This window comes from Erinaceus europaeus, chromosome 8 (assembly GCF_950295315.1).
Source record: "Erinaceus europaeus chromosome 8, mEriEur2.1, whole genome shotgun sequence".
NCBI classification, from domain to species: Eukaryota; Metazoa; Chordata; class Mammalia; order Eulipotyphla; family Erinaceidae; genus Erinaceus; species Erinaceus europaeus.
The window spans coordinates 30,172,286-30,184,797 of record NC_080169.1 but is presented as its reverse complement, the minus strand read 5'-3'; the positions used below and the strand labels follow the sequence as shown (position 1 = coordinate 30,184,797).

Here is a 12,512-nt window from a genome sequence, read left to right as displayed (position 1 = left end):
ATTATACTATGCAGTAAAGCAAAATACCTTCGACGAGCCTCTACATTTTGTTTCATGGAGAGATTTCTCTATCTTTTTTCCTGAACCTTTCTTCCATGAACTTCAAAACTGCTCAGAGCCTCACACTGAAAATTCCCATTAAAATTTCTGATGGGCTGGGCAGTGGGCATATTTGATGGGCTGGGCAGTGGCATATTTGAGTACATGTTACCATGTGGAAGCACTGACAGGGTTCTAGCCACCCAGTCCCCACCTGCAAGGGAAAACTTCACAAATAGTGGAGTGGTCCTACAGGTCTCTCTCTCTCTCTCTCTCTCCCCTTTCCATTTATGTTTGTAGAAGAAAAGAAGGGGGGGGGGAATGGTGGAATCATTATAGAGGCCTGTTTAAAGAAGCCCTTAAAAATTCCATGTCTTCTAATTTTATCAGTAAATTCGTTTCTCCCTGCCTAAGAGGTAAATTGAAATACATTCCACCTTGTACAATTGTGGTGCCAACTAGATGAGATAAATGGTATAAAAAGAGCAGTATATTAAGCCCCAGGCACCCAGTGGATGGAAGGTGGTTGCTTCCCTTAATAACCTCCCCCCACCTCCACTGCAGGTAATTATTGCATGTGGGAAGAATATTAAGACTGTTTTCCACTGCCTCTGCCTAGAACCAGTCTCTAAAACTCTTTTAATTAGCCTTCCCTTCTCTCTGCAGACACAAGATGGAGCTCTTGCCTCTGCACCTCTCAGCCCCCCTACATTGTCCTCCCTGGGGGCATTTGTCATCCCAGATCATACACAGATTACCTTTAGTCACCTCTAGAAAAAAACTAAATTAAATCACTCGACAAAGTTAGGTGAATTTTATTACCATTACTGGCGACAATTGCCTGATCATAAACTCAACAGCCCTTTAAGAAAACGGTTCTGCAAAATCATCGGGCAACTACCATAATAAGGGCATGTTACCAGCCTTTACTTCCTCTTCCCAAGAATCTACTTCATTTTTTTTTTTTTTTTTAAATGTTATTTTCATTGTATTTTACAGGAAAAAGTTTAAGGGGAGGAGGATAGAGGGAGAGAATAAGAGACACCCATAGCACTTCATTACTTGTGAAGCTTCTCTCCAGGAGCTTGAACCTGGATCATGTATGGTGCATGAGTGCTAAACCAAGGACACCACTGTCCAGTTGCAAATCCACTTCATCTTGTTGGAAAACATCTGTATTACCCCCCCCCCACAATTTTTTTTCCCCTATGAACCAGGTTTAACGACCTCCTCCTGAGATGCCGAGAACTGGATACTTGGACACAAGATCTCACCCTTCCATCAGTAGTGTGGCTTTCTGGCTTCTTCAACCCTCAGTCTTTTTTAACTGGTAAGAGCCGAGAAAGGACAGACCCTGATGCTTATAGAATTACACCCATGGGAGACAAGCAATGGTGCCTGTAGTAGGACACACGTTACCAGGTCCAGGAAACTGGATTTAAGCCCTTAGTCCCCACAGGCAGAGGGGCAAGCTTCACTTGAGGTGAAGGTAATAGAAGAATAAAATGTTGGGGTTGGGGGAGTTGGGTAACAGCATGCAGTGGGTTAAGTGCACGTGGCACGAAGCACTAAGGATTCTGGTTCGAGCCCCCAGATGTCGGGGAGTCACTTCACAGGCGGGAAGCAGGTCTGCAGGTGTCTTTCCCTCCTCTCTGTCCTATCCAACAACAATAGCAATGATAACTATAACAACAATAAAAAACAAGGGCAACAAAAGGGAAAATAAATATATTTTTAAATGTTGGGGCTGGCCAGTGGTGTACCTGCTTAAATGTACATGTCACTAAGCTAAGGACCCAGCACCCTGCCTTCAGGGGTTACATTTCACAAGTGATGCAGCTGTCTCTATTTCTCTCCTTCTCCCCTCTCTGTTCTGTCAAATAAAAAAAGAAAGGAAAAATGGCTCCTGGAAGTGGTGAATTTATTATATTAGGCATTGAGCCCCAGTAATAATCTTGGTGGCAAAAAAAAAAAAAAAAAGAAAAATCGTATCTCTAGCAAAAGTCCAGCCAACTTTCCTCATGATTGATGCTCTGTGCCTGGATCTCCTTATGCAGCAGACAATACATAGAAGGGAGTCAAGAGTGATGGCATCAACTGCAAAAGGAAAACAAAAAAAATCCTGGAAAAAATCTCAGGTTTCTTCCATAGCAGCTCCGTTCCCCATAAGGCAAAAGCAGCCACAGACAATCCATAAACAACTTCACTTACAGATCTTCTGTAGTGCAGCCACATGCAGGAAAAAGAAAACATTTTATGGGGTCCTAAGTATGGTCCTTTTCCTGCTATCTTTGGGATCCTAAGTACAAGTTAATTCATGTTCCTCCTCCTCCCAAAGCAATCATGCAGACCATGGCTCGAAAAAATGAGTGGCCACTGGATAACATGTGCTTGACTGTTGATGTTACCAAAAAAACAAAGGAAGACTATGGCCACCCTCCAAGGGAAGGTGCTTATCTCCATGGATTCCTTATAGAAGGTAAGACATCCTCCTCCCCACAGTGAACACATACTGGGTTATTAAATTAAGGGCCTTTTGTATCCTGGCTCAGCTGATGACTTGGTTCTTTATCTATTCTTTTCTCAGCACCCACTCACTCCTGCTAGTGGTTCCTTAGCTCATTGCCTAATCTTTCAAACAGTTTCAATGCCAGGGTGAGTGTTCTCTGTGAGCCAAATTTTAAGGCAGTAGAATAGTGGCTGTTACTTAAGAGTATCCTATGGTGCTGTCAGCTATATATGCAAATCTAAGCCCTACACTGAATTTAAACTTTTTTTGTTTTTTTGATATATTGAGTTCTAAATCTTCCTTTTACACTTGACATGGACTGTCAGTAACTTTATTTTGTAAGATTTCTCCATGCCTTTAAGATGTCACTGTGCACTGAGTCTCTCCAGGGGAAGGCAGGTAAGAACACATTTATCATGTATTTTTGGCAGGGTATTTCCTCTTAGTGTAGAGGAATTTTAAGAAATACTATCACAGACTCTGTCAAAATGCTCCTTTTTCTCTTTAAAAAATGCTATTAAGTTCAAGCAGTTAAAGACTAAGGTAGGTATGTGTTTTATTTTATTTTTTTTATTACTATCTTCATTTATTGGATAGAGACACCTGCTTCACCACTCGCAAAGCTTTCCCCCTGCAGGTGAGAATGGGGGCTCAAACCCAGGTCTTTGCACACTACTACCTGGCCCCAGTAGGTATGTGTTTTAAGAGATTTAGTTTCTGAAGTAATCTATAAAATCAGTTTTAACCACGGAAGCAGTGATCTGTGCTTACAGCAGACACAGGGCACCTATGTGTGTGGCAGGTATCTTCACCTACTTTACCTCACAGGTCAGCACAGTAAAGAAGTCAAATGACAAGCAATTACATGACAAAACCGTAACATTTATTCCTATTAACAGTCAAAAGGATCATTACCAACATAAGGACCTTGGGATTTTTTTTTTGTTGCCATAGGTGCCAGATGGGACATCCAGTCGGGAACCATTGTTGAAGCCCGCCTCAAGGAGCTGACATCCATGATGCCTGTCATTTATGCCAAAGCCATCCCCATGGACAGACTGGAAACCAAGCACACCTATGAGTGCCCTGTATACAGAACCAAAATGAGGGGTTCCAACTACATCTGGACCTTCAGGTTGAAGAGCAAAGACAAGACAGCCAAGTGGGTTCTGGCAGGTGTGGCTCTGCTACTGGAAGCCTAAAATGGGACTCGGACTCCTCCAGCCTTAGCCGGAACATGTGAGGGTTTTTCATTGTTCTAAAGCACCTTAACTTATTCTACTTTGAGGCACAAAACATTCCAGCTTGTGTAACTTACATGTGCATTAATTCTTTCCAGCTTGTGTAACTTACATGTTAACTTGTAACTTACTTGTTAACTTACTTGTGTAACTTACATGTGCATTAATTCTTTCCAGACACCTGTCCTCAGAAAGTGAAAGGGGTAAGACACAGAAGTACATGCAGAGAAAATAGCCACCTATTCATTTTTTTAAAGTTTCTCCTAGTGTCCCCCATCCCACCACACAAAGTAGTACAGTATTTCTCACAAAGGAATTTCCTAGTAAGATTTTAGCTATATATATATATATTAATAAGCCCTTACATTCCTTTAATCAAAACAGCAGAGGAGAATCCTGAAGCTCTGTGTGGTCCTCAGTGTCAATAATATCCACTTCTTGCTCATTCATGTTTAAATAAAAACACTAGCAGTCATTCTCAAGTTTTGTGGCTGGCTAATTGCACTTTGTGGTTCAGGAAAACATTTCTCAATATAAATTTCTAATGTCCCCCACATCAGGTTAATCTAGGTGATTTGAACCACAGTCATTAGGGAGAAAAAAAAAACCTGTGAAAATTTGGGAGGTCATAAAATCAAGGCAGCATAGATAATTACACAGGATCAAAGGTAAGAGTTTTTTATACAACATTTTTCTCTGTAACTTATCTAAACTCTACTCAAACTATGTGCTTTATTCTTTTAAGAATTCAATATAGAAATAGGTCTGTATATTTATGTATAACAATTCCACTGCTATCTTCCTGAGAAATATTTTTAAGTATATAAACAATCTTTTAAATGGCATTTACATCTATAAGTTTTCCTGTGTAAAACACAACTGGAAGACCTTAGGCACAAATGGTATGTATGGCATGTCCTGCTGGGATATACTCTATGCCGAGATGACTGGTTCTCTTAATTGTCTTCTACCAGCTGCTTCTGTATGCTGAAAGGAAGTGAGAAACATTAGTTCAACAATATAATCAGATGGAGGCAAATACACAGTAGCATTCTAGGCCAGAGGATCTATATTATATACCCCCAACCTCTGAGATACTCGGTCTATTTACTGGGTATGAGAGTCCCAGGTGCGGCTCTCCCCACTCTCAAAAGGATGATGATAACTCTAGGCAGGGGTAGATAGCATAATGGTTATGCAAAGAGACTCTCATGCCTGAGGCTCTACAAAGCCACCACACCCAGTGGCCATTTTTTTCCTTCTACTTTTATTATTTTATAGGGCAGAGAGAAAGATAAGACACCTGCAGACTTGCTTCACTGCTCATAAAAGGAGTCCCTAGGAATTTTCTACTAAGGGGAAATACCCATTCTAAGCTTTTCCAGTACAATCAGGTTGAGACTTGAAGTGGTTTATCAGAATTAGTTATGCGCCAGAAAGAGATCAGACAACTGTGCTTATTTGCCCTGAACACAACTCAGGTCCAAGCCTGGCCCCCATGACATTGAAGGAAGCTATTTCACTATATGTAAAAGTCAGAGTTATAAAACCCCAAATATGACTCCTCACAAGAAAGGAATAAGCTAAAATGAGGCAGAGCCTAGAAGGTCTTGCATGTTGGACCCAGAGTTCACAATCTTGATTTTTGAATTGTAAGACGTACCTTTCCAGATATTCCTTCACATTATTATAACCATAAAATTTGGCCAGATGTATGAGGATCCCTGTGGCACAGCGACCATCGCGCTTCCGACAGTAACTGCAATTACAGATTCCACGGCAGGGAGGACATATCCAATCCTAGGAGAGAAATGATGGGTTTGACTCCTGGCATCCCATATATTCAAGAGGTGTTATGTCTGGTCTTTCTGATTAGATATGTAAATCTTTTTTTTTTTTTTTCCTGAAAAATGTTAGGAGCCACTAGACCAAATGTGTATGTTAGGTGGTATTACAACTACACAGTAGAAGTGGGTCTGGTTTGAGGCTGATAAGGTTTTTGAAACTTGGGTAAATTCTAGCTCTTCCAAGTTTATCCACAAATTAAGGGTATGTATTTGCACCTAGGGACTGCCTTTTAAGAGGTCCTATAGGGCTGGAGAGATATTTCGGCCTACTAGACCCCCTTTTCATTCTTTCTGTGTAGAAAGGGAGACAGATAATCTGTCCACTATCCTTGAGCTCTCCTGATGTTGTTTATACTATGTCCCTGCATGCTAATATGCCCTGACATGCTCCAGGAAAATCCAAATCAAGTTGCTGGGGAGGGCTTGGCTCTGACACTGACAAACCCGACATAATCTCTTCCCATAAAGAACCCTGCTTCTCATACCCTAGCCCTCAATCTTGCAGATAGTAAAAGCTATACAGAAGAGCTCTGCAGCTACGGCTCCCCCTGTGAATGACCCAGGAAGCCCCAGGCTTAGCTTGCCTTCTTGGCCAACACATTTCATTATGAACATTTCATTATGAACTATTGCTCCTACCGGGTCCAGCAGAGCTTTCCTCACATCCTCTCCATAGCGATTCCGCAGGCAAGGGCCACAAAACTGTCCCCGAACTCCCCCGCAGCTCTGGTTCCGACACACTGTCTTGGTGTCAATGGTCTTCTGCCGACACTGATGGCAAGTGTTGCCCTGAGGAAGCAAGGCAGTGAGCAGTAAACACACATTTTCAGTGTGATGCCCCATGCTGATTCCTCAGTACAGGAAGAAGTATGACTGCTCTCCTAGAATTCAGTTTTCGTTTTTTTTTTTTTAATATTTATTGTCATTGTTGGATAGGAGAGAGGAGGGGAAGACAGACACCTGCAGACCTGCTTCACTGCCTGTGAAGCAACCTCCCTGCAGGTGGGGAGCTGGGAGCTCGAACTGGGGTCCTTGCACTTTGTGCCACCTGCGCTTAACCCGCTGCGCTACGCCCGACTCTTTTTTTTTGGTGGCACCATAAAACAGGGCACATCGTAAGGAGTCTAGAAGAGAGATAAGAAATGAAATGACCAGAGAGATATGGAGGAAAGTAAAGGATAGGTTCCCTTTGCAGGTGGGAACCGGGAACTTAAACCCAGGTCCTTGCACATTGTAACGTGTGCTCAACCAGGTGAGCCACCACCCATCCCCAGTCTGGAGATTTTTACTGTAAAAGTGTTGGCAACTAAATTAGAAACATCTTAATAGTACCTTAAGACAAAGGCACTATTTATCCTAAAAATAAGAACGAGAAACTTTCCCCTCTAAATTACTGTTAAAAAAAAAAAAAGATTTTAACCTGTTTCTCACCAAATACATTCTGTCAGGCTTTATTTTTCCATGGTTATATAACCTCCATTTTTCCTACATATGAAACATAAATGTTTGTGTAAATATAAATATATAGCCATCAGGGCTGTTATCACTTGTGGTTGGAGCTCAGTGCCTGTAGAACTCCACTAATCCCAGTGGCCTTTTTTACTCCTGAGAAAGAAGGGAAGACACCTGCAGGTGGAAGCCCAAATACGATTTAAAAACTGCAGGATTCCTAATACTAGGGGGCTTAGACTTTCAGTAAGAATCACAATTACGTAAATTATCCATCACATAAAACTTACCAGAACTTTATCATAGATCTTATCTCGAACTGTTATGGCAACATTTTCTAACTCTTCTTCAGTGATATCCTCCACTGGTCGAAAAGAAGAGATTCGGCTACGCCGCCTGTAGCCCTGGCATCTTCCCTGCAAAACAAGCCAAAGCAGAACCTGGTATATGAGGGTTTTTTTTTTGGGGGGGGGGGGGAGAGCAAACCATGAATGGGAAGGTTCTAAAGTTTCTCTCTCCAGACTATTTCTGACATCCCATTCCTAAAACAAAGCTGAGCTGTTCTCTCAGTGATCTATAACTAGGTGTTTTTCTTAAAATATGGTGCCAGCACTACTAGCAACTGCTTGAAACCTGGTAGAAATGCAAATTATCAGCTGCTACAGACATGTCAGCACCTCAAGCCTGGGGGCCGGGCAGTAGGTTAAGTGCACATGGCATGAAACACAAGGACCCTGACTCCCCATCTGCGGAGGGTGTATGTGTCTCACTTCACAAGCAGTGAAGCAGGTGTCTTCCCCTCCTCTCTGTCCTATCCAACAATTAGCAACAAAAAATGGCTACCAGGAGCATAGTGCAGGCACCAAGCTCCAACAATAACCCTGGAGGCAAATAAAAAAAGAACCTCAGGCTTGTAACACAGCCCCAATGTGACTGTGAGGATGCATACTGGCTTAGCCCAAATTGTTTAATCAGAAAGTTACCCCACTAATTGTCTTCCTTCTTCTAAAGTCGTAAATCTCCTCGGCAAATTTGGTGGCTGAAGCAGTGAAGTTCTCCAGTGCAAACTTCTCTGGAGGCCGTGCACTCCGGGTTGGGTTCATGCGCCTTGTGATCTGGCCCTCTGAGTATGCCCGCCTCACTGTTTTCTTCTTCTAAAACCAAGAACATAGACATGAACAACTGGGTGCTTTCTGGACTTAGTGTAGTCTGCCTGTTGATCACAGTATATTGGACTGGCATAAATAATGATCAAAAGTTCCACTTACAGAAGCTGAGTTTGGGGTTCGCACCGGGAACAAATCTGGCATTGAGTTCAACTCTGCCAAGAGCTGAGCAAGCTAAAATTTGAAAAGAGCCAAATAATAGTAGTTTAGTGAACATCTATCACAAAGTTTCAAGTTTTTCATCATAAGAAACTTAAAGGATTTTACATCCGACCTTGTTAAGTGTTATAACCTTACATATAAAGACTGCCATCTCTAGAGGTGAGATGTTGATGTCATCATTCATAGAAGCAAAACAGATGTCTACTTTTCATTTAAAGGACATTGAATGATGAAATCTGTCCTGGCATGAGCAAGGGTAGAAAATTAATTAGCACTATGAATTTAGAACATGTAATGTTGCATACCCAGAACGTATTTCATCATATTAAAGAAGGAAACTGCTGTTAAGACCATTCTGAGAGTTATTGAGAGCTCTAAGTAAAAGACTGCTTGAGTTGATAAAATTATCATTTTAAAATATAATTTATGAAAATATTCCCTAGTAAATGCCCAAGAACAGTACACGGGCTATATAGAAAAAGCAATCAGATAATTTAACTAGGAATCAGTTTAGACAGAAATTCATGTTGACACTAAAAACTCCCTTATCTATGCATAAGTGTGTTTTAAGATAAAATTCACCCCAAGGGCACTGGGGTGGGCACTGATGCAGTGGGCTAAGTGCATATGGTACAGGGGTAAGGATCCTGGTTCAAGCTCCCAGCTCCCCACCTGCAGGGGGGTCACTTCAAAGGCAGTGAAGCAGGTGTCTTTCTCTCCCCCTCTGTCTTCCTCTCTATAATAACAACAGCAGTGATAAACAACAAGAGCAACAGAAGGGGAAAAAATAGCCACCATGAGCAGTGGATTCATAGTGCAGGCAGTGAGTCCTAGCAATAACCCTGGAGGCAAAAAAAGATTCACCCCAAAATGTGTCTATTATTTTCCCCCTTTTTGCTGCCAGAATTATTGCTGGGAACCAGTAGCCATTAATGTTCTTTTTCTTTCTATAGAGGGTGAGAAACACCAGCAGTACTACTCTACTGCTTGTGAAGCTCTCCTTCTTGCAGGTGGGGGCCAGGGACTTGAATATAGGTCCTTGTACATAGTAGCATGTTCGCTTAAATGGTAAGCCAACACCCAGCCCCAATCTGATATTTTCTTAAGCTATTTGACATAATGATTACATATGCAGTATCATTACAATATGTTTTTTGAAAAAAATATATACAAATTCTGGAAATGGCTGAGTAGGGGAATTTAAAGAATTGCATATGTAAAACTATGAAGTAAACAAGTTATTGAACACATTGGGAACATATATATATGTGTGTGTGTGTGTGTGTGTGTATATATATATATGTGTATATATATATATATATATATATATATATATATATATATATATAATTTTTACACTGTCCCAGTAACTGTCTTAGTGAAGATATTTTAAAGTGACACCAAACTATCAGCGAAGGTCTCCGTTAGCTGGTGCCCAGAAACCATAGCAGTCCCCACAGAACAATTTCCAGGTGGAAAGCTGTTTGCACTTTGTTGTAACACCCTGTTTACACTGAGCTGCTTTCTGATGGGAACTGGCCAATAACTTAGCCCCCTCTCATCTCTAGGTACCATTATGTAGCTAGACTTTAACTTGATAAAATAAGGAAGTCATCTCAATTAGTTCACACATAGTACCTAGAGTACATCTCCTGACAGGAGCCTAGGCATCAGCTGTGGTGAGAACAAAGCAATTCTGTGAGCCTCAGTAATGAGGGGTCAAGGGCTGGACCTGGTCCCAGACCTCCCACCTCAGGGGTCTTACCATAGCTTTGTTCTCCTTGATGTTCATGGTCCTCTTCAGCAGAGCATCTGAGCTCTCCTGGCCCTCATCCCTGGACTCATCCTCAGACTCGGAGGCAGACTCTTCCCTTTCCTTTCCCTGTCTATAATTTTTCTTTCTTCTAAGAGTTCTGTTTTTACAGTTCTGTAAGCAAGAGCTAGAAAACAGAGACTCAGAACTGTCCTTATCAGATTTCCTTGTCTGTTTCTTGGTAGGGAACTGAAAAGCTACTCGAAGGCCAATGCTGCTTCTTCTCAGTTTGCTGTTTCTAGGTGTAGCCTTCTCTTCATCATCATCTTCCTCATCCACTGAAGATGCTTTACCATCATCACTCAAATCTGACTCCATGTGCTAATACAAAAAGAGAACAGAGACATCTACAGTTGACTTTCAAAGAGATAGTTTAAGCCACTTCAACATTCTTTTAGGGTAAAAAAATATCAGTTGAAAGCTACTCCTTCCTAGTAGTCTCTCTGGATTGTTCAGTTGCATGCATAAATAGTCTGCTGATGAATAAAATCAGAGCAGGCACTCTCAATTTTGGCTCAGTCATATCCACTGATGAACTGACTGTTCCCCTCAGAGCATTAGGCTGGAAGCCAAGTACCACGACCACCAAACAGAAGGGTGTATATATGACATCAGAACTCTCTTCATATAAAAGTGGGGTGTTACAGGGAAAATGCTAATTTGTTCTAAATGGCATGAAGAGGAATGGTTCAAAGGGACAGGACAGCTAAGGAAAAACAGATGACCTGCTATAAGGGTCAGAAGTGAAAGAACCTCACTCCAACTCTCCATTCTGGTCTATAACCTTCAGCGTCATGGAGTAAAACCATGGCAGACAGCTCTGCAAGGTAGAGTGGAGCACCTCTTTCTGTTCTAATCCTCCAGCTCCAATTAGCATTGAAACATGAACACTTCAGAGTACACTTAGAATAGAAGGCAACAGCAGGGTGACAGTGAGTGACATCCCAGATTTAAGGGGTCTCTTAGCAGAGAGGTTTATATAGCATAATCACAGCCATCTCCCGGGTGTCTTTTTTTTTTTTTTTTAAATCACACAGTATAAAGCTTAGTTTGGGAAACTTGTCGGGTTTATATGTCAACCTACACCAAGACAAGTGAACAAATAAATACTATGCTGTGCTGATTTCTAAATCGTCGAAAATTTTCATGCATATCTTTGGAGTTCAAACTGGTAGACTGCAAAGACAGTATTTGAAAACACTGTAGCAGAACTTATTTACTGGAATATTTAGTGTGTCTTTCTTTTTAAAGGATGTGGAATAGTTTAGAATAGCAAACTGTAAATGCCATTGGGCAGCTGAGAGAGTGTCAAGACCAGTACCACTACTCTAGTTGTCTTACGTTTAGCTGGGAAACCACTAGACACCAAGGTCTGGTTACCTCCCCTGATCAGAAAGGAGAGTCTCTTCAGTTCTCACAAGGAAGGGTAGGCCGGCAACAAGACTGGATTCCTCTGAATTTTAAAATGAAATTTACAAGTGCCTTAAGCTATAAATATTATAGGCTAAACCATAGTTTACAGACTATACGTGGCAGGGGAAATAAGTGAGTTTAGGGTTAGCAGTATCTTTTTCCCATGTTGGAGACACAAGTTCTCTGACTAACAAAATGTCACTTAGAAATATATTTCTCTTCTATCCTTTGGTTAAGAGTAAATGATACCCATGCCAGTTGGGAAGGTGATCAGTGTCTAGCTGGCCAGGACAAGTGAACTGCCATACACAGAGCTGGGGTGGACAAAGTCTAAGGAGCGTTGCGATTCACAGGAGGGAAAAAAAAAAAAAAAAACATCATCAGATAAGACAACCTACAATTAGGGCTTTCAGGTCCAAGAGCCCCTAAGGAAAACGTAAGGGACAAAGTGAACTTAACAGTTAGTTATTTAAACCTCTTACCAGCTCCATGCCTGAAAAGGTCCCCAGACACTTCTAAATGTAAAAGGCTTTGATATCAGAAAAGAAAGTGATATTGTTGACTGGGAAGGGAATGTTATTTTTCAGTCAGCATAAAACATGCTTAAACTTTAAAACAAAATCCAAAGGTGGTTCTTCAAAATTGTTCTAAGGTTCAAATGATAAGGTAAACTGACTAAATAGAATAAAAGAGAGGTCTCTTACACACAAAAAGAACTGATTCCTCTCAGATGGAGGTCAGTTTTATTATTAAAAAGTATTGGAGCAGCCTGGTCAGTAGTGCAGCAGGTTAAGCGCACATGGCGTGGAGCACAAGGGCTGGCCTAAGAATCCCAGTTCAAGCCCCCAGACCTGCAAGGAGGTCACTTTGCAA

General features: G+C 41.4%; 2 protein-coding genes across 5 annotated transcripts in view; one reads left to right on the top strand and one right to left on the bottom strand.

Moving 5' to 3' along the window:
• DNAH11 (dynein axonemal heavy chain 11) overlaps nucleotides 1–4,271 on the top strand; it is a 388,706-nt gene extending 384,435 nt beyond the window's left edge. Inside the window, 3 exon segments of the mRNA XM_060196111.1 lie at nucleotides 1,257–1,369; nucleotides 2,378–2,518; nucleotides 3,503–4,271. Coding sequence (XP_060052094.1) covers nucleotides 1,257–1,369; nucleotides 2,378–2,518; nucleotides 3,503–3,750 — 502 coding nt within the window. The 3' untranslated portion in view covers nucleotides 3,751–4,271.
• A 180-nt stretch (nucleotides 4,272–4,451) lies between these two features.
• The window catches only part of CDCA7L (cell division cycle associated 7 like), a 33,520-nt gene continuing 25,459 nt past the window's right edge, over nucleotides 4,452–12,512 (bottom strand). For all 4 annotated transcript variants that reach the window (XM_060196107.1, XM_060196108.1, XM_060196109.1 and 1 more), the window contains exons 4-10: nucleotides 10,179–10,547; nucleotides 8,354–8,425; nucleotides 8,069–8,239; nucleotides 7,376–7,501; nucleotides 6,276–6,425; nucleotides 5,453–5,589; nucleotides 4,452–4,776 (exon numbers count right to left, since the gene is read on the bottom strand). In XM_060196107.1, the coding sequence (XP_060052090.1) occupies nucleotides 4,746–4,776; nucleotides 5,453–5,589; nucleotides 6,276–6,425; nucleotides 7,376–7,501; nucleotides 8,069–8,239; nucleotides 8,354–8,425; nucleotides 10,179–10,547 (1,056 nt within the window). In that variant the 3' untranslated portion in view covers nucleotides 4,452–4,745. The remainder of the gene's footprint in view (nucleotides 4,777–5,452; nucleotides 5,590–6,275; nucleotides 6,426–7,375; nucleotides 7,502–8,068; nucleotides 8,240–8,353; nucleotides 8,426–10,178; nucleotides 10,548–12,512) is intronic.